The sequence below is a fragment of the Aquarana catesbeiana genome, linkage group LG01, assembly GCF_042186555.1.
Source record: "Aquarana catesbeiana isolate 2022-GZ linkage group LG01, ASM4218655v1, whole genome shotgun sequence".
NCBI lineage: Eukaryota > Metazoa > Chordata > Amphibia > Anura > Ranidae > Aquarana > Aquarana catesbeiana.
In genome coordinates this window covers 839,053,752-839,073,819 of record NC_133324.1, presented here as the reverse complement: position 1 = coordinate 839,073,819, position 20,068 = coordinate 839,053,752, and the positions used below count along the sequence as shown (strand labels likewise).

Sequence of the window (20,068 nt, the reverse complement as noted above, 5' to 3'; positions counted from 1 at the left end):
TATAGTTTTCTGTAATAAGAAAACCTGACACTAGTGAGAGGTTGCATTGTTGCTGGAGAAGCATGGCTGCTTCAGCTTATGAGTCAAAAGTTAAAGCCTGCTCCGGCACCGTGTGGGACCTGATGTACTGGTACAGTAGTGCACTTCCGACAAGAAGTTGTAAAATGTATTCCTAGTTTGGTGATGGATGACATTGTTGATGTGTTTAGATTTGCACTCATGATGCATACATGGAGCCCCTTATTGGAGCCCCTTATGACTCTACCCTGTAAGATAAATTAAGCCTAACATGCGGCATCTGGCGAGCACTGCTATATTAGACCCGGACAGAAAACGGATGTTTATTTGTACTCCTAAAGGGGTTTTGTTAGAAGCTTTGATTTTTGTGGTGCTTTCATTTTCATACCTGTTTCTGTGCAGAATCCTAAAACCTCTGAGTTGGTCAAGCAGCTGGTGTCGGAAAAGAACAAAGAAGAGTTGAAGAAATGTTTTGGTGCCAGGATGGAGTTTGGTACAGCGGGGCTGCGGGCAGCAATGGGCCCTGGTGTTTCCCAGATGAATGACCTCACCATTATCCAGACAACTCAGGTAATCGCCTGCTGAACATATTTACTGCTGTAGGAACCTATCTTTATTATGGGAAAATAGGACATTGTTTCTATGCTCACCATCATTTTCCTGATTCTCTTCTTGGGAGCCCACAGATCAATATGTGTGCTGCCATGGAGATGGGCAAATCAATTTCCCACCTAATGTCAATTCACAAAACAGGAAGACACAGACCGCAAAAAAAAAACCCACACAGGAGTGACGGCACAAAAAGACCAAGTGGTATATTGAAACTGCCCTTATATTAATTTTTTTCTTTTTAACCCTTTTATCTGAGTACAGAGATAATGTCTCAAGCATGTAGACAATTCACTTACTGTTGACTGACTACTCTCAGTAAAATGATACATTCTAAGGTTAGTTTTGAACTTTCCTTCTGCTAGATTAAGTGTTCTTGAACTTTGCTTCATATTGAAAATACTACCTTCCTGAAGTTTATTCAAACTTTTTAAAGTATGGGTTCCAGGAGAAAGACTGAGAGTAGACTGAGAACTGAGCGATCAAACACCGCTGATCACTTGGCTCTTGGTCTTCAAGCTGCAGAGAGCCAGTGACTGTCAGCGGCTGTCTTCTCTGCCCCTCCAGCGCTCACTGGATCATTGTGCTATTGGAAAGGGATCAGTCTCCCAGTGGCGTGCTAAGAGGCTGAGCCAGCTCCCAGTCCAGGGATCTTTTCGGAGCCTAGACGAGCTCTGGGTCACAGGTGTGCAGAACAAACTACATTCTTGTGACCCACAGGAAAAGTATAGCCAAAATAGCTATAGTATGGTTCTCCTTTAACCAATTCAGCTCCAGTGATGTACCCGTACATTGCTGGAGGTTGAACGGTTTTACTGGGATGATGCCTGGCTCTCTTGTAAAAGCAATCCTAGCAGCTAACTAGCCGCTGGATTGCTTTTACAAGCAGCGGGAGGAGACGTTCCCCAGGCCCCACCCCCCTCTCCTTAAGCCACCTTCTACGGCTTTACCAGAATTTCCCTCCCTGTTTTTGACCTCCACAAGTAAATCTGTGGCACACAAAGGCAGCTTAAATAAGCGTATTTTTAATAGAAACCCTATAAATTGTATTGATGAGGGATCAGTTTCTCTATATTTTTAGTTTCTTTTACCATAACATTTTATATACTGAGATATTTTTCAATCTGTGAAAGTTTTTTTATTACTTTATATACAATTGTTGGGATAGCCTTTGTCTTTAGGACTTAAAGGGTAACTCCAAATTCATAGGGGGGGGGGGGTCTGAAATCTAAAAAAAAAATAATGGCATATACAATTGCTACTCAAGCTATATTGTAATTGAATGTAATTAAAAAACAACCTTTCCTTTTCAAATTGCAGCTCTGTAATTTTCTGTAAAATTCAATGCAGTGGATACCTGAAGGCTTTCTGTATACAGATGGTGTACAGAACTTCCCCAGAAATACCCTTCTGATTGGCTTGCTGATTTTCCTAGAAGTCTGCACTAAGTGTAACTAAAAACAAAACTTCTTTTTTTTTTTTTTTTTTTTTTTTTTTTAGTTTTGGAGATGGATTAGAACAATTATTAGGTTTTTCAATGCTACGTCTGCCCCCCGTTAGGGAGATTCTCCCTCTCTTTTTGTCCTGTTTACTGTTAACATCGAAAGTGAAAGTGAAAGTAGATCTCAAATTTTGGGTTGACTTTTGGGGAACACTAATAGAGGGGAAATCTTCCAATGAAGACACTAGTTCTACTGACACCTTGGGATTTCCTCACTTCGGAAAGACTTCATCTTACTTCATGTTTTGGCTATGGGACAGGAAGTGAAGTAAAATCTCCCCAATGGGACACAGATGGCAAAAAAAACAAACTGAGGGGGGTTATAACCCTCCTTTACTCTACTTTATCCTAAATGGGGGTGTGGGGAGAGCTTTGTCTTTAGTTACACGTTAATTACTTGTAATAGGATGCAAGCCCTGCAACTTTCATTATTAGAACACCACAAATGCATCAGCTGATTACTAATGAAAAAGTCATTCCCATTCAGATCCACATAATGAAACCTACTGCTATTTCTTCAGAAAAGAAACGGTAGGACTCTGCAACAAAGTTTGTTAAAATCCCTGCAATGTACATTGATCAGCTAGATGGGAATGTTGTTTTGTTTTTTTTGTTTTTTCCTCCAGTATAAGTGGAGTTACTTTTTAAGTTTAATTATATTCTTTTAACATTCCTCACAGCATCATGTGTTTGTTAATTGAAGGGAAATGATTGTGATAATCCTATTTCCTGTAGACTTTAGTGGTGCTGGAAATAGTTTCAGCACATTCTGTAATGTAAGACGTTTGATGTAATCATTGCAATAATTTCATAGTAAGATTGTGACCAGGATTTGAGCCCAGTGATTGGACCATCCGCAGACCTGCTCAGGAACTGAACGTTGGGATATTTCACAATTTCACAAAGAGTTGCTTGACTTGGTTTCTGTAATGTTGCCAAGTCTCCTTGCATGTCCTGAGATGTCTGTAAGAATCCTGTTTCTATAAATGACACGTCTGCTTAGCTTTAGAAACTCTACATTAACATATCAAAATGTGGCCTGTGTAGGGTGTGAGTTCACATACATATATGCGTGTAATAATTCTTATAGGTCCCTCAATGATAAATGATATAAAGGGTGTGTGATTTTCTTGTGTATCTGCATGTTATAAGTGTAACATACTAACAGGTAAAAAAAAATTTCTGCAAGAACCACAAACTTTAGTGTCCTTCGTCCTGTATTTGTGTATGAATGCATATATGTATTTCTAAGGTGCATACACTGTACCTAATAAGTAAATGCTTTGTTCACAGGGATTCTGCCGATACCTTGAGAAGAATATCAGTGATCTGAAGGAAAGAGGCGTTGTCATTGGTTATGATGCTCGAGCTCACCCAGCAAGTGCAGGAAGCAGTAAGAGGTAAATCTGCTCCTATTCTACAGCTGGCCATACAGTATTTTTGGGTTTTTTTTTCTTTCATTCAGCCAGCTGGTTAAACAAACAAAAACTAACACATTCCTCCATCCACACAAACAAGGTGGACAAGAGAATACAATCACCCATGTTCCACTGGGATCTTGTATTTCTATAGAGCACTCACCATTGTCAGAATACACCGATCAGCAGCTGCAGTCCATCATCGTTGGTTTTTCAAAAGAAGTTGGTTAACCACTTAACGACTGCACCATAGCAGGTTTACTGCTACAGAACGGCTGTTTTGTGCAGTATCACACGTGTGTGTGTGTGTGTGTGTGTGTGTGTGTGTGTGTGTGTGTGTGTGTGTGTGTGTGCGTGTGCACTGCTTCTGCTGTGATTTGTCTATGGTGTCTTGCTGCAACAAATGGAGTGGCAACCTCAGTCTGGACTCCGACCAGGCCACGCCCCCAATGGGTTTCACTCCACCCCTCGGAGCTTAGTCATGGGGATCCAGCCTCTCTTCCTGGTGATTGGCGGCATGCATTTGTCGGCACCCGCTAAACGGCTTCTGCTGGGACTAATCACAGCAGAAACAGCGTGCGCACATCCCCTAGGCGGAAGTGCACAAATATGTATATGTGTGTGTTTTGCACTTCTGCCCAGGAAGAGAGGCTGGATCCCTATGATTTAAGCTCCGGGGGGCGGAGTGAAAAGCATTGGGGGCGTGGCCTGGTCGGAGTCCAGGCTGAGGTTGCCACTCCATTTGCTGCAGCAGGACACCATAGATGTGTCACTTCCAGGGGTCACCCTTCCTTTTGCAGGAACCTTTTGCAGGAGCCAGGACAGGCTCCATCCTCTCAGCACTCAAGCAGCAGCTGCGGATGCACTGTCTACATACCCCCACCTATCGAGCCTGAGCGGCCCACACACTTTTCTCATGTCAGAGAGAGGCTGCATGGAGCTCTGCCTATGAAAACAAGGTTTTCCACGTGAATTGGGGAGTAAAATTTATCACGTCCCTTAGTAAAAGCACCTTACAAAGTACACACGAGGCACACATTTTAAAGTATAACTAAAGGTTTTGGATAGAGTGGGGAGAGATTAGAGATTAGAACGCCTGCCAGATTTTATTACTGTCTGTGCCCCCATTAAGGAGATTCACCCTCTCTACTGATCCTGTTTACCATTATCATTGGAAGTAAGCAAAATTTACCCAAATTTTCATTTGTCCCAAGAAAAGTAGGGGAAATCAAGGGTCCTCAAGGAATTCCCTTAATTTACAGGGATTTCCTCTCACATCCTGTCTGACTATGGGACAGGAAGTGAAGGGCAATGACCACAATGGGCCACAGATGACGAAAAAAAAAATCTGACGGGGGTTATAACCCTCCCTTACTTGATCCAAAATGGAGAAAAAAAGTGTTGCCTATAGTTCTACTTTAACCCTTTGATTGCCCTAGATGTTTAACCCCTTCCCAGCCAGTGCCATTAGTACAATGACAGTGCATGTTAGCACTGATCACAGTATTAGTGTCCCTGGTTCCCACAAAGTGCACTTTAGTGTCTGATTGTCCACCACAATATCGCAGTCACATTAAAAGTTGCTAATCGCCGCCATTACTAGTATTAAAAAAATAATAATAATAAAAAATTCCAGTATATAGCCTATAGTTTGTAGACTCTACAACTTTTGCGCAAACCAATATACACTCATTCTTATTGGGATTTTTTTTTTTTTTTTTTTCTATCTTTTCATATGACAACACTGAAGAAATGACACTTTGCTACAATGTCACGTAGTGAGTGTACAGCTTGTATAACAGTTAGAGCTGCACAATTAATCGTCAAGAATTGTTATCGCGATCTTGACTAAAGTGTTTCACAATTCTTTCTATGCAAAGAATTCTCTCTGCTCTTCTGAAGCCACAGCCATCAAAAGAAAGGAAGAGAAAAACTGGGCAGTCTGCCAAGGATCAAAACATTCTTTATCAGTTGAATTTAAGTATAAACATTGTAACAATTTGTCAATGGAATAGACTGTGTGTAAGTGAAAAAAGTTTAACCACTAAACCTTTTTCTGACATTTGTTGGTTTCATATTAAAATCTTTTTTTTTTTTTTTTTTTTTTGCTAGAAAATTACTTAGCACCTCCAAACATATATATTTTTTTTTTAGTAGACACCCTAGAGAATAAAATGGTGGTTGTTGCAATATTTTGCTGTATTTGCGCAGCGGTCTTTCAAATGCAATTTTTTTGGAAAAAATTACTTTAATGAATTAAAAAAAAAAATAAATCTAGTAAGGTTAGCCCATTTTTTTTTTTTTTTTTAGTATAATGTGACAGATTTTACGTTGCGAGAATTGTGATCTTTTTATTCTAAGCAAAAAAATTGTGATTTTCATTTTGGCCAGAATCGTGCAGCTCTAATAACAGTGTAAATTTGTTGTCCTCTCAAAATAACTCGACACACAGCCATTAATGTCTAAACCGCTGGCAACAAAAGTCAGTACACCCCTAAGTGAAAATGTCCAAATTGGGTCCAGTTAGCCGTTCCAGGGCTGCATGAGTGCTGCTGGCACTGGGGAGCTACAGCTCATTGAGGGAACCATGAATGCCAACATGTACTGTGACATACTGAAGCAGAGCATGAACCCCTCCCTTCAGAGACTGGGCCGCAGGGCAGTATTCCAACATAACGACCCCAAACACCTCCAAGACGACCACTCCCTTGCTAAAGAAGCTGAGGGTAAAGGAGATGGACTGGCCAATTTTGTCTCTAGACCTAAACCCTATTGAGCATCTGTGGGGCATCCTCAAACGTAAGGTGGAGGCACACAAGGTCTCTAACATTCACCAGCTCCGTGATGTCATCATGGTGGAGTGGAAGAGGACTCCAGTAGCAACCTGTGAAGCTCTGGTGAACTCCATGCCCAAGAGGGTTAAGGCAGTGCTGGAAAATAATGGTGGCCACACAAAATATTGACACTTTGTCACATGAAAAGCTATAATAAAATATTTACAAAAATGTGAGGGGTGTACTCACTCTTGTGAGAGTGTGTGGATCTATCTATCTATCTATCTATCTATCTATCTATCTATCTATCTATCTATCTATCTCTATCTATCTATCTATCTATCTATCTATCTATCTATCTCAGTGGGGGCGGAAAATATTCAGACCCCCTTAAATTTTTCACTTTGTTATATTGCAGCCATATTGACAGAAAAACACAGAATTGTTGACATTTTTGCAGATTTATTAAAAAAGAAAAACTGAAATATCACTTGGTCCTAAGTATTCAGACCCTTTGCTCAGTATTTAGTAGAAGCACCCTTTTGATCTAATACAGCCATGAGGCTTTTTGGGAAAGATGCAACAAGTTTTTCACACCTGGATTTGGGGATCCTCTGCCATTCCTCCTTGCAGATCCTCTCCAGTTCTGTCAGGTTGGATGGTAAACGTTGGTGAACAACCATTTTTAGGTCTCTCCAGAGAATTGGGTTTAAGTCAGGGCTCTGGCTGGGCCATTCAAGAACAGTCACGGAGTTGTTGTGAAGCCACTCCATCATTATTTTAGCTGTGTGCTTAGGGTCATTGTCTTGTTGGAAGGTAAACCTTTGGCCCAGTCTGAGGTCCTGAGCACTCTGGAGAAGGTTGTCATCCAGGATATCCCTATACTTGGCTGCATTCATCTTTCCCTTGATTGCAACCAGTCGTCCTGTCCCTGCAGCTGAAAAACGCCCCCACAGCATGATGCTGCCACCACCATGCTTCACTGTTGGGACTGTATTGGACAGGTGATGAGCAGTGCCTGGTTTTCTCCACACATATCGCTTAGAATTAAGGCCAAAAAGTTCTATCTTGGTCTCATCAGACCAAAGAATCTTATTTCTCACCATCTTGGAGTCCTTCAGGTGTTTTTTTTTTTTTTTTTAGCAAATTCCATGTGGGCTTTCATGTGTCTTGCACTGAGGAGAGGCTTCCGTCGGGCCACTCTGCCATAAAGCCCCAACTGGTGGAGGGCTGCAGTGATGGTTGACTTTCTGCAACTTTCTCCCATCTCCCGACTGCATCAGTGATCTTTGGCTTCTTTTTTACCTCTCTCACCAAGGCTCTTCTCCCCCGATAGCTCAGTTTGGCCAGACGGCCAGCTCTAGGAAGGGTTCTGGTCGTCCCAAAGGTATTCCGTTTAAGGATTATGGAGGCCACTGTGCTCTTAGGAACCTTAAGTGCAGCAGAATTTTTTTTGTAACCTTGGCCAGATCTGTGCCTTGCCACAATTCTGTCTCTGAGCTCTTCAGGCAGTTCCTTTTAACCTCATGATTCTCATTTTTTTCGACATGCACTGTGAGCTGTAAGGTCCTATATAGACAGGTGTGTGGCTATTCTAATCAAGTCCAATCAGTATAATCAAACACAGCTGGACTCAAATGAAGGTGTAGAACCATCTCAAGGATGATCAGAAGAAATGGACAGCACCTGAGTTAAATATGAGTGTCACAGAAAAGGGTCTGAATACTTAGGACCATGTGATATTTCAGTTTTTCTTTTTTGATAAATCTGCAAAAATGTCAAAAATTCTGTGTTTTTCTGTCAATATGGGGTGCTGTGTGTACATTAATGAGGGAAAAAAATGAACTTAAATGATTTTAGCAAATGGCTACAATATAACAAAGAGTGAAAAATTTAAGGGGGTCTGAATACTTTCCGTCCCCACTGTGTGTGTGTGTGTGTGTGTGTGTGTGTGTGTGTGTATGTATAATATATACAGTTGTGCTCAATAGTTTACATACCCTGGCAGAATTTGTGATTTCTTGGCCAGTTTGCAGAGAATATGAATAACACAAAAACTTTTCTTTCACTCATGTTTAGTATTTGGCTGAAGCCATTTATTATCAACTGTGTTTACTCTTTTTAAATCATAATCACAGCAGAAACTACCCAAATGACCCTGATCAAAAGTTTACATACCCCAGTTCTTAATACCGTGCATTGCCCCATTTAACATCAATGACAGCTTGAAGTCATTTGTGGATGAGGCTCCTTATCTTCTCAGATGGTAAAGCTGCCCATTCCTCTTGGCAAAAAGCCTCCAGTTCCTGTAAATTCTTGGGCTGTCTTGCATGAGCTGCACGTTTGAGATCTCCCCAGAGTGGCTCGATGATATTGAGGTCAGGAGACTGGGATGTCCACTCCAGAACCTTCACTTTATTCTGCTGTAGCCAATAACAGGTCGATTTGGCCTTGTGTTTTGGATCATTGTCATGTTGGAATGTCCAAGTACGTCCCATGCGCAGCTTCCTGGCTGATGAATGCAAATATTCCTCCAGTATTTTCTGATAACATACTGCATTCATCTTGCCATCAATTTTGACCAAGTTTCATGTGCCTTTTGTAGCTCACACATCTCCAAAACATCAGAGATCCACCTCCGTGTTTCACAGTAGGAATGGTGTACCTTAAATCATAGGCCTTGTTGACTCTTCTCCAAATGTAGTGTTTATTATGGTTGTGGCCAAAAAGCAAAATTTTGGTCTTATCACTCCAAATGACTTTGTGCCAGAAGGTTTGAGGCTTGTCTCTGCTGTTTGGCGTATTGTAAGCAGGATACTTTGTGGCATTTGCTTAGTAATTATTATTATTATTATTATTATTATTATACAGGATTTATATAGCGCCGACAGTTTACGCAGCGCTTTACAACATTAGGGCAGACAGTACAATTACAATACAATTCAATACAGGAGGAATCAGAGGGCCCTGCTCGTTAGAGTAATGGCTTTCTTCTGGCGACTCGACCATGCAGCCCATCTTTCTTCAAGTGCCTCCTTATTGTGCATCTTGAAATTTCCACACCACATGTTTTCAGAGAGTCCTGTATTTCACCTGAAGTTATTTGTGGGTTTTTCTTTGTATCCCAAACAATTTTCCTGGCAGTTGTGGCTGAAATATTAGTTGGGCTTCCTGACCGTGGTTTGTTTCAACAGATCCCCTCATTTTACACTTCTGGATTAGAGCTTGAACACTGATTGGCATTCTCAATTCCTTGGATATCCTTTTTATATCCCTTTCCTGTTTTATACAGTTCGATTACCTTTTCCTCCAGATCTTTTGACAATTCTTCTGCAGCACTGGATGAGAGATGCGAGGGTCTGTCAGGAGTCCAGAAACTCATAAAATATATATATATATATATATATATATATATATATATATATATATATATATATATATATATATATATATATATATATATAATTACAAGCAAACGGTCACAGGTGAGGATGGTTACCTTTTAATAGCCATTCAAACCCCTTTGTGTCAACTTGTGTGCATGTTATCAGGCCAAAATCACCAGGGTCTGTAAACTTTTGATCAGGGCCATCTGGGTAGTTTCTGTTGTGATTACAATTTAAAAAGCGTAAACGCAGTTGATTGATAATATGGCTTCAGTGTTGTTTGATGTTATCATTCATATTCTCTGAAAAATGGCCAAGAAATCATAAATTCTGCCAGGGTATGTAAACTTTTATAATATATATAATTTTTTTTGTTTGTAGCACAAAGAATAAAAAACCCAGTGGTGATTAAATACCACCAAAATAAAGCTCTATTTGTAGGGGAAAATTATATAAATTAAATTTATGTACAGCGTTGCATGACCGTGCAATTGTCAGTTGAAATAACGCAGTGCCGTTTCACAAACAATGGCCTGGTCATGAAGGTGGGTAAATCTTGCGCAGGGCAAGTGGTTAAAGAAATGAAATGAATATCTTGTTATCAAGCAGTACAGCACACATGACTAAATCATTTTGCTTTCCTAGGTTTGCAAAACTTGCTGCTACAGCTTTCATCAGTCAAGGTGTCCCTGTGTACCTTTTCTCCAGTATAACACCAACACCTTTTGTTGTAAGTATTTATTTCAGTGATTCTGTTTGACTTGTTAATGTGGACTGTTATAGTAGAACTAATTTCAATGTAACAAGTAGCTATTAAACACTTTGTTACTAGGTCTATGCCAATGTTCAAAAACCTAAATAATTTTTTTTTAAATTATTTAAAGGTTCTGTCCTCCTGTATGAGTCTTATGTTCAATTCCAGTAAATCATTTAACAGTTTTTATGTTTGGTCGATCGCACTGCATGGTGGCCGGACTGGACCGTTCTTGTTCTTGGAGGCTGTCAACCCCCCCAACGTTCTAGCCCTTGGACTGTGTCTGAGGGTAGAGGTATCCCATACGCGTTCTCAATGGGGGGGGGGGGGGAGATCCCCACAACCTCCGGCCAGGGGGCAACGGGCTTTGGGGGGGGTTGAAGAGCCGCTCAAAGGGGCTTGTGGCCTGGGATGGTTCAGGAGGGGGCTCTCGCTCGTCACCCCCCCCCCCCCCTTTTCCTGACCTATCCGGCTACCTGCTCGGATAAGGGTCTGGTATGGATTTTTGGGGCATGGTCCTTTTGGGGGGGTTCCCTGTATAATTTTTTTTTTTTTTTTTTTTTTTGCTGGCATTCTTTTTTCACACAAGTCACATTCAAGTCGCTTGTATATCATGCATGTGCGACTTTCATGTGACTTTTAAGGGTTTACATTGACGTCTGTGGCCCTAAAGTCGCATGAAAGTTGGACCAAAGTAGTGCAGGACTTTAAGTCGCACAGATATGAACGGTACTCATTGGGAAACATGGGGTGCAAATTGTCACACAAGTGCCACAATTACCGACACTGAAAGTGAGAAAATGAAATTTCAGCTTCCAGGTTTTATTGTCAAATCTTAACTGAACAAGCTGAAGTTAGAAGCTGATTGGCTACCATACACAGCTGTACCAGATTTTGCACTCTCTCTAGTTTTAGTAAATCAATCCTGTGTGTGTAAGTGTTACTATCAGTACCAAGCCATTATTTGCTACCAGTTTTTTAAAGGATGTTATAGCAAGTCTAGTCTATGAAAAATAATTCCAGGGAATTCAAGTAATTACATTGCTCTGCAAATTTCGCTCAACACCGGGTGAAGAGAACTCAACTGACACAACATTATTGAACCTGATCCTGTGTACAGATGTTTTGGAGTCAGCTGTGCTGCTTCATAAAATCATCCACTGCCTAAGGCCCCTTTAAGACGTGGCGGACTCCCATCAAGTGGATCTGCCTGCTTAGCGGGGGATGTCTCCACTGATCCCCACTGAGAAGGCACACATAGTCTGCTGTTCTCTATGGGGTGGTAGGATGGAAACAGACTGTCATCCAACCCACCAGACGGATGGCGACCGTATCCCCATCCATCTGTTTTTAGCAGACTGTATCGGATGCTGGTGGGTGTCAGCGGACACGTGCGCTGACATCCGATGCTCCACAGAGAACAATGGGTTGAGATGGACTAGATGACCTTTATTTGGTGTTTATTGCTGTCTGTGTTCTCTGTTGGGGAGATTCACTCTCTCCATTTGTTCTCTTTACCATTTATCATTGAAAGTGAAGGTGAAAGAAAATTCCCAAAATTTTGGGTTGTCCCCAGAAAAGTTATAGAGGGCAATTCTTCCAATTTGAACACTAGTTCCGGTGATCTGGGGTCCCCAAGGGATTCCCTTAATTTGCAGGGATTTCCTCTCATTTCCTGTTTTGGCTATGGGACAGGAAGTGAAGGTAAAACGCCCCAATGGGACAAATGGCAAAAAATAAACTGACGGTTTAAAACCCTCCCTTACTCTACTGAAAAAGTTTTTTTTCCCCTATAGTTCTACTTTAAACCTATTTCTTTTGAATACAGCAGAGAATGGTAAATTCCATCTGTATTCCTGCTGGCAAGACTCGCCTTCTCGGTTTGCTCTGCTGACCTTTGTCACCAGAATACAAAGTGATAGAAAATAAAAAATGATATGATATTGATATAGGATAAAGCGCTGCGTAAACTGTTGGTGCTATATAAATCTTGTATAATAATACAGGAGGTGCAGGGAAATCTTCCAATGGTGACACCTGTTTGGGTGACTGTAGCCAAAGAAGGGATTTAACATTATTTTGTGGCCCAGCTATAAAAGCAAATTCTGTTCTATGTTCATGGGTTGAGTAAATGCCTTCCCCTTTTTTTTTTTTTTTTTTTTTCTTTTTTAGCTGCTGTGTCTATAATGTTCAGTGTCAGAAATAATGGTTGCTGTGTTTCTGTCTTCTAGCCATACACAGTGACACATCTCAATCTCTGTGCTGGAATTATGGTTACTGCCTCCCACAATCCAAAGCAAGACAATGGCTACAAGGTAAGTTGTAAATACAGTGGCACCTTTTTGATTACGAGCATTCGTTCCAGAAGAATGCTTGTAATCAAAAGCACTCGTATATCAAAGCGAGTTTCCCCATAAGAGTCAATGGAAACCTAGGTAATTCATTCCACAGTGACTGGTATTGTATGCAGTACCGCATGTGGCCAGAGGTGGGGAGCGCCGGAGACAATCGGGAACCGAATGTTTCTGAGCGGCTCCGAGTGTCGCCTGCGCCTCGCATCTCTGGCCTAATGCGGTACTGCACACCCCATTGGCTTGAATCCTGCTTGTCTTGCAAGGCAACACTCGCAAACTGAGTCAGGATTTTTAAAAAATACCTTGTGAACTGCGTTACTCGCAATCCGAGGTATTACTGTATTGAGTTTATTTAAGGAAGATCCAGAGAGTTGCCCAGCATGTTGCTGTATTATGTTTCTTAGCAACTGTAATGTAACTATTCGCTTTGACCAACCTTAATTTCTATACCTCTGCCAATCATACAGTTGACCTTTTCTTTTTGGAAGATTTCTATCAGGCTATTGATAACACCATTGCATGTTATTGAAAGGTCCATAGCAATTTGTAACCTGTGTTCCTCGGTTTTGAGTAAGCTAATATTCCAAATTGAGTTAGAGGTTAATTAAAAAGTATTTTGACTGACATTGTAGTGGTCTCACCAATTTCTAGCACACCGATTTAATGAGCTGTTTAAAATCACAAGCAATTGAAATGGGGTGCCGCTGATCACTGTGGTTAAAAGCTTCTAAAATTGCATATGTTTATGACTAGTATTTGAACATTTGTTGGCAGGATTCCCTCTCCATATTTCTTTCTCGAACATCACGGGACACAGAGCCACAGTAATAACTGATGGGTTATATAGGGTATCACTGGTGGTTGGACACTGGCACACCCTATCAGGAAGTTCAACCCCCTATATAATCCCTCCCCTTGCAGAGATACCTCAGTTTTTACGCCAGTGTCTTAGGTGATGGACGTTTAAAGATGTCCTGTGCTGAGCTCCAAAGGGAATATCCTATATCCTATACTGGGGCAAGCCAGGCAGACGGGATCCATTCAAAGTATCCTTTCTAGGCCGAATTGGATGGTACCCGGGCCTCGTGTCCGAAGAAACGAGGTTTTACCTGTAATGCTTCTCTTTTTAGAGAGCTGGACCCCGCATATTAGAAAATGGTTTTCTAGCCTAATTTCTAGCCGGGTGCTTTACGGGCCCAGAACTGCAGAAACTCCATTTGTAAGAGATCAGCTCTGTCCTCCCTAGACACTTGAGAACTCGTTCCCACTGTCAAAAGGAGCACACTCCCTCTTTCCATGCCCACACATGCGCAGTGCGCTCTCCCCTTTCCTGCAGCAGCATTGCTTAGCTCAGCCGATGGAGAAGTAGAAAATGTAAGACTCAAAAGAGGGGAAGCAAGAGTGGAAAAATAGGATTTTTTAAAACAGCTTACCTGTAAAATCCTTTTCTTTCGAAGGACATCACGGGACACAGAGCCACAGTAATTACTGATGGGTTATATAGGGAAATGCAGGAAATGTGCACGACATGTGGGCTTCCCACACCGTGTTTTAGTGTTAACAGACCTTAAAATGGTAGTAAACTATTTTCTGCTACTTTTACCTACAGGTAAGCTTATAATAAAGCTTACCTGTAGGTAAAATGAATATCTTCTAAACGTGCACCATTTAGGAGCTACTCCAGTGAGCAGCCACTGGTGACGTCGCCGGCGAATGAGCTCTAAAGGGACAGCATACGCATGCTGGTCCTTCAGAGCTCTGTGCCGCAGGTGTAACACCCGTGCTCATGCGCGTGAGTGAGGTCATCGCAGCTCGGCCATTAAAACAGCTGGAGCCTGTGAACCCAGAAGGAGGACCAGGTGAAGATAAAAGCCTTGTCAGTGGTGAGAGCATACCACAGGAGGGCTTTGTTTTAATTTAAGTCTCTCATAATGTTTGATGCATTATGATATTACTTTGCAGGGAGATTTTTCCTTAAAGAAAAAAATTTACTACAGCTTTTAAAGTAGGCACTGGTGTCAGCTTTTAGAATACAATAGCTACAGCAGGCGATTTGTCCATTCTCGGTTTATAGCATTAGTATTTTTGTGCTCCACAGGCTGAGCAAAATAGTATGACATTGTGTATGGCCTACTTAACTTATTTTACTGAAGCCATAGTGCAGCCATTTGTTTCTGTATTCTGAACGAAGTTTTGCAAGACAGCAGGGTTGTTCACCATCTTTGTATGTCCTTCATGTTGTAGGTGTACTGGGAGAATGGTGCACAGATCATTCCACCACATGACTCTGGTATCGCTCAGTCTATTGAGGAGAACCTGGAGCCGTGGCCACAGGCCTGGGATGATTCTCTTATTGAGGGCAGTTCACTTCTAAAAGATCCATTCCAGTCTATTAATAAGGATTACTTTTCTGATATACAGAAGCTCTGCTTCCACAGGTGAGTAAAGAAGTATATTTCACATTAATGGTACAGTTAGGTCTCAATAAAAGACTTCATATTGCTGTGGACCACCATTGTCAAACAAGTGTCTACTGTGCCGAGACCTACCCTGTGCATGAACAGAACTTTTCTCCTTTAGTGTTTTAGATACAGTGCCTTGAAAAGGTATTCATACCCCTTGAAATCTTTCCCTTTTTGTCATGTTACAACCAAAAATGTAAATAAATTTTATTGGAATTTTATGTGATAGACCAACACAAAGTGGCACATAATTGTGAAGTGAAAGGAAAATGATAAATGGTTTGCAATTTTTTTTACAAATATTTGAAAGAACACACTACAAGCTTTGAACATCTCACGGAGCACTGGTCAAGCCAACATCTGAAAATGGAAAGCATATGGCACAACTGCAAACCTACCAAGACATGGCCGTCCACCTAACCCGACAAGCTGGGCAAGGAGAGCATTTATCAGGGAAGCGGCCAGGAGGCCCATGGTAAATCTGGAGGAGCTGCAGAGATTCACAGCTCAGGTGGGAGAATCTGTCCACAGGACAACTATTAGTTGTGCACTCCACAAATCTGGCCTTTATGGAAGAGTGGCGACAAGAAAGCCATTGTTGAAAGAAAGACATAAGAAGTCCCATTTGCAGTTTGCACAAAGCCATGTGGGGGACACAGCAAACATGTGGAAGAAGGTGCTCTGGTCAGATGAGACAAAATGGAACTATTTGACCTAAAAGCAAAACGCTATGTCTGGTGGAAAACTAACACTGCACATCACCCAGAACACACCAACCCCACTGTAAAACATGGTGGTGACAGCATCATGTTGTGGAGATGCTTTTTTTCAGCAGACAGGGAAGCTGGTCAGAGTTTATGGGAAGATGAATGGAGCCAAATACAGAGCAATCTTGGAAGAAAACCTGTTGGAGTCATCAAAAGACTTGAGACTCGGGCAGAGGTTCAAATTCTAGCAGGACAGCGACCCTAAACATACAGTCAGTGCTACAATGGAATGGTTTAGATCAGGGGTAGTCAATCTTAAAGGGGTGGAGATCTACCTGAACAACATGGGAGAAGTCAAAAATCACTGGGCACAGTGTTGCCTCCTCACACCTGATTTAAACCTCTACTACTACTGTGTCACAATCGCATGCATTCCACAGCAATCCATGGGTCTAAATCGTGTTGAAGAGGCAACATATCACCTCCACGCCACATGTCAAACACACTGGGATCACTTTTCAGAGGAGCAGCAGTGCCTGCTGCATTTATGAATGAGCTCTTATGCCGCGTACACACGACCGGACTTTATGGCATACTTGGTCCGACGGACCGGAGTCCGTCAGACAATTCGATTGTGTGTGGGCTCCAGTGGACTTTTTTTCCCCAAAAGTTCGACGGACCTAGAAATGAAACATGTTTCAAATCTTTCCGACGGACTTGAGTCCGGTCGAAAAGTCCGCTCGTCTGTATGCTAGTCCGACGGACAAAAAACGATGCTGGGGCAGCTATTGGCTATGAACTTCCTTGTTTTAGTCCGGTCATACGTCCTCACGTACAAATCCGTCTGGCTTTAGTTGATCGTATGTAGGCAAGTCCGTTCATTCGGAAAGTCCGTCGGACGAAGTCTGCTGTAAAGTCCGCTCGTGTGTACGCGGCATTAGTTGCATTCAGCAGTGGCACCCTTAGGGCTCCTTCACACGTAAAGTTGGGGGGTGGTGAAACCCTGTGGTTGAGTTGCAATTTTATCTCCCAAATCCCTACCCCATTTGGCTACTGAGGCAGCAGCCAAAGGTGTACACATGCCTCAGGAATTTAGCTCCCTGTTGCTTTTGATGGCTGCTAGTGCCTGCCAATCGTGACCCATTCAAGTAAATGGGGCCACTCTGCAAGCTCCTCACAACTGCATGCTTCTGCGGGGTCCAAGGAGGTAAAGCAGGTGGTGAGAAAGTAAAAAAAGCTGCCTGCTTTAACCCCTTGTTTTCTGTACTACATAAAGTTGCAGAGCAGCCTCATTCACTTGAGTGGGACATGCTTGACAGGTACTACACCCACCAACCATGACGGCATATAACTCCTGCTGCGACATGTGTACACCCCTGGCCACTGCAGCTAAAGGGGGTGTGGATGGGGCAGAGGTGATAAGAACATGTCTTAACCATGGGGTATTACCAACCCCCCTCCCCCCACCAATCAAATGTAAATGAACCCTTAGTGTTCTGAGACCCCTATAAAGCTTCTATTACACTGATGTGCTGCGTTTACATGTATTCCTGGTGCAGGCCAGTGCATTTGCAAGTTTTCTGGGTTAGCTGCGCTTTGCCATAGACTTCTATTATATCCTGCAGGTGTGGTGGGCTTTCTGAAGCTGCAGGTACACTGCACCCACGGTGTGCGTAAACAGCAGCGCATCACTGTGAAAGGAGCCCTATACTATGATGCCCAGTGTATTGCTTCACACTGACCTGAAGATCTTTCCTGCTGCTGGCACCATTCTAGAGACCGCTAGCCGGGATAAGAGGTGGATTGAAGTTGGTATCACTCGGGACAGGAGCCAGTACTACAGAGGAGTCATCGGCTTATGTGGCTCTTACACCCTACTACAGCTCCAACTTTACACGTAGTCCCTCTGCATTGCACTGTTTGATGCTCTGGGATGGAGAATCAGAAAGCCCAGACCATGATCTACCAGTCACCTGTCTGGGATCTACTGGTAGATCGCTGACCCCTGGTTTAGATCAAAGCATATTCATTTGTTAGAATGGCCCAGTCAAAGTCCAGACCTAAATCTAATTGAGAATATGTGGGAAGACTTGAAATTTGCTGTTCAGACGCTCTCCATCCAATCTGACAGCGCTTGAGCTATTTTGTAAAAATGAATGGACGAAAATTTCACTCTCTAGATGGGCAAAGCTGGTAGAGACCTCCCCAAATTAACCTGCAGCTGTAATTGCAGCGAAAGGTGGTTCTACAAAGTATTGACTTAGGGGGGCTTAATACAAATTCACGCCACACTGTTCAGATATTTATTTGTAAAAAAAATTGAAAAGCCATTAATCATTTTCCTTCCATTTCACAATTATGTGCCACTTTGTTTTGGTCTATCAGATAAAATCCCAATAAATTACATTTACGTTTTTGGTCGTAACATGACAAAATGTGGAAAATTTCAAGGGGTATGAATACACTTTTTTTTTTTAAGGCACTGTAGAGGAGAAAATGAGACCTGCTAAAAAGCCAGATTATCAGGAATATGAGCCACATCCCTTCTTCAGATGACATTGGGCTGTTGGACTAAGCGGGATTGTTTTTGTTTTCCTGTGTGTGTGTTTTTTTTTTTTTTTTTTTTTTTTTTTTTTTTTTTATATACAGTTTTTTTCTGTAGGTAGAACACATGAACTTTATGTTCACTTTGGGGAAGAAGTGTTGTGAACATAACATTGCATGGTAAAGTAGTGTCAACATTCCCCCTGTAAGGCAATTGTATAATGTGCTAGTATGCATATCATACTAGAACATTGTAAACTATTTATCTTAGAATGAAGCCCACTAGCGGTATGCTCTCACTGCTGACAGGGCTTCCATCTTCCCATGGTCTCCCTTCTGGGTTTGCGGGCTCCGGATGTCTGAGTAGCCAGAGCCGCGTTTACATCACTCCCGTGTGTGTAAGCCCCTGGCTCTGTCCCCGGAGCTCTGAAGGTCTGGCACGGTATGCTGGACCTTCAGACGCATGCGCCGGTGACTATTATTGGTCATTATATTGCTTCTTCCCTTTTTTTTTTTTTTTTTTTTTTTTTTTTTTTTTTTATCCCCACAACTGGTTCTGCAGCCTGATTGGCGCCAGGGGGAGGGATGGAACAATGTCTGGGCCTCTGAATAGCCCTCATTGCCCCTACTTCTGTACACTTACTCCTTGTATGTGTGCAGCCTTCCAGCAGTACATAGGACCAATTCCAGAGAACTAGTGGGGGGGGGGGAATATGACTGTATGTACTGCTCCTAAATAAGATTTCAAGAACTGCTGCTTTCTTTTTTTTTTTTTTCTCCTTTTATGTTGGAAGCTATATGATTTAACACATTTGTAACTCTATGTGAATGACCCTTTGTTGCAGAGACATTAACAAGTGCTCCAAGCTAAAATTTGTGCACACATCTGTGCATGGCGTGGGCCATGATTTTGTCCAATCAGCATTCCAGGCTTTCAGTTTCAGCCCTCCACTCGCTGTCCCAGAGCAAAAAGATCCAGACCCCGAGTTTCCTACAGTGAAATACCCAAATCCTGAAGAGGGCAAAGGAGTACTGGTAAGGATCTTTACTTTGTTTTATGTGTCACAAACATTCAACATTCTGCATTTCTAGGAAATCTCTCTCTCTTTTCTCTCTCTCTATAATATAAATAATATATTATTCTCTATGTATGAGAGAGAGTCCTGTCTCTCCCCCCCCCCCCCCCCCCCCCAACAAAAAATAAAATAAAAGTCAGCAGCTACAAATACTGTAGCTGCTAACTTTTAATTTAAGGACGTTTACCTGTCCAGGGATCCAGCGATGTCGGCATTCGAACCGATTTCTTCATTTGGCTTCAGGTGCAGGCGCCAACATCTTGGGTAAGGGAACCTTCACAGCCGGTTTCCTACTGCATATGTGCGAGTTGCGCTGCTCTTTGTGAAAGGTCCTGCAGTCTCCTGGAACCCTTTGTGTGTCCCAGAAGACTGTGGGGAGAAGGAGCGGCTGAACATCCATGTAGATTGCTGCCGCCCCCAAACTCCAAACTAGTGCAGCTTCCCCTTTTGGGTGATTCTCTGCTT

General features: G+C 42.2%; 1 protein-coding gene across 1 annotated transcript in view; it reads left to right on the top strand.

Annotated features, from left to right (window-relative positions):
• Positions 1 to 20,068, top strand: part of PGM2 (phosphoglucomutase 2) — a 49,540-nt gene that overhangs the window by 5,582 nt on the left and 23,890 nt on the right. Inside the window, exons 2-7 of the mRNA XM_073608937.1 lie at positions 421 to 588; positions 3,422 to 3,528; positions 10,352 to 10,436; positions 12,692 to 12,775; positions 15,059 to 15,252; positions 19,373 to 19,562. Of these exons, the coding sequence (XP_073465038.1) occupies positions 421 to 588; positions 3,422 to 3,528; positions 10,352 to 10,436; positions 12,692 to 12,775; positions 15,059 to 15,252; positions 19,373 to 19,562 (828 nt within the window). The remainder of the gene's footprint in view (positions 1 to 420; positions 589 to 3,421; positions 3,529 to 10,351; positions 10,437 to 12,691; positions 12,776 to 15,058; positions 15,253 to 19,372; positions 19,563 to 20,068) is intronic.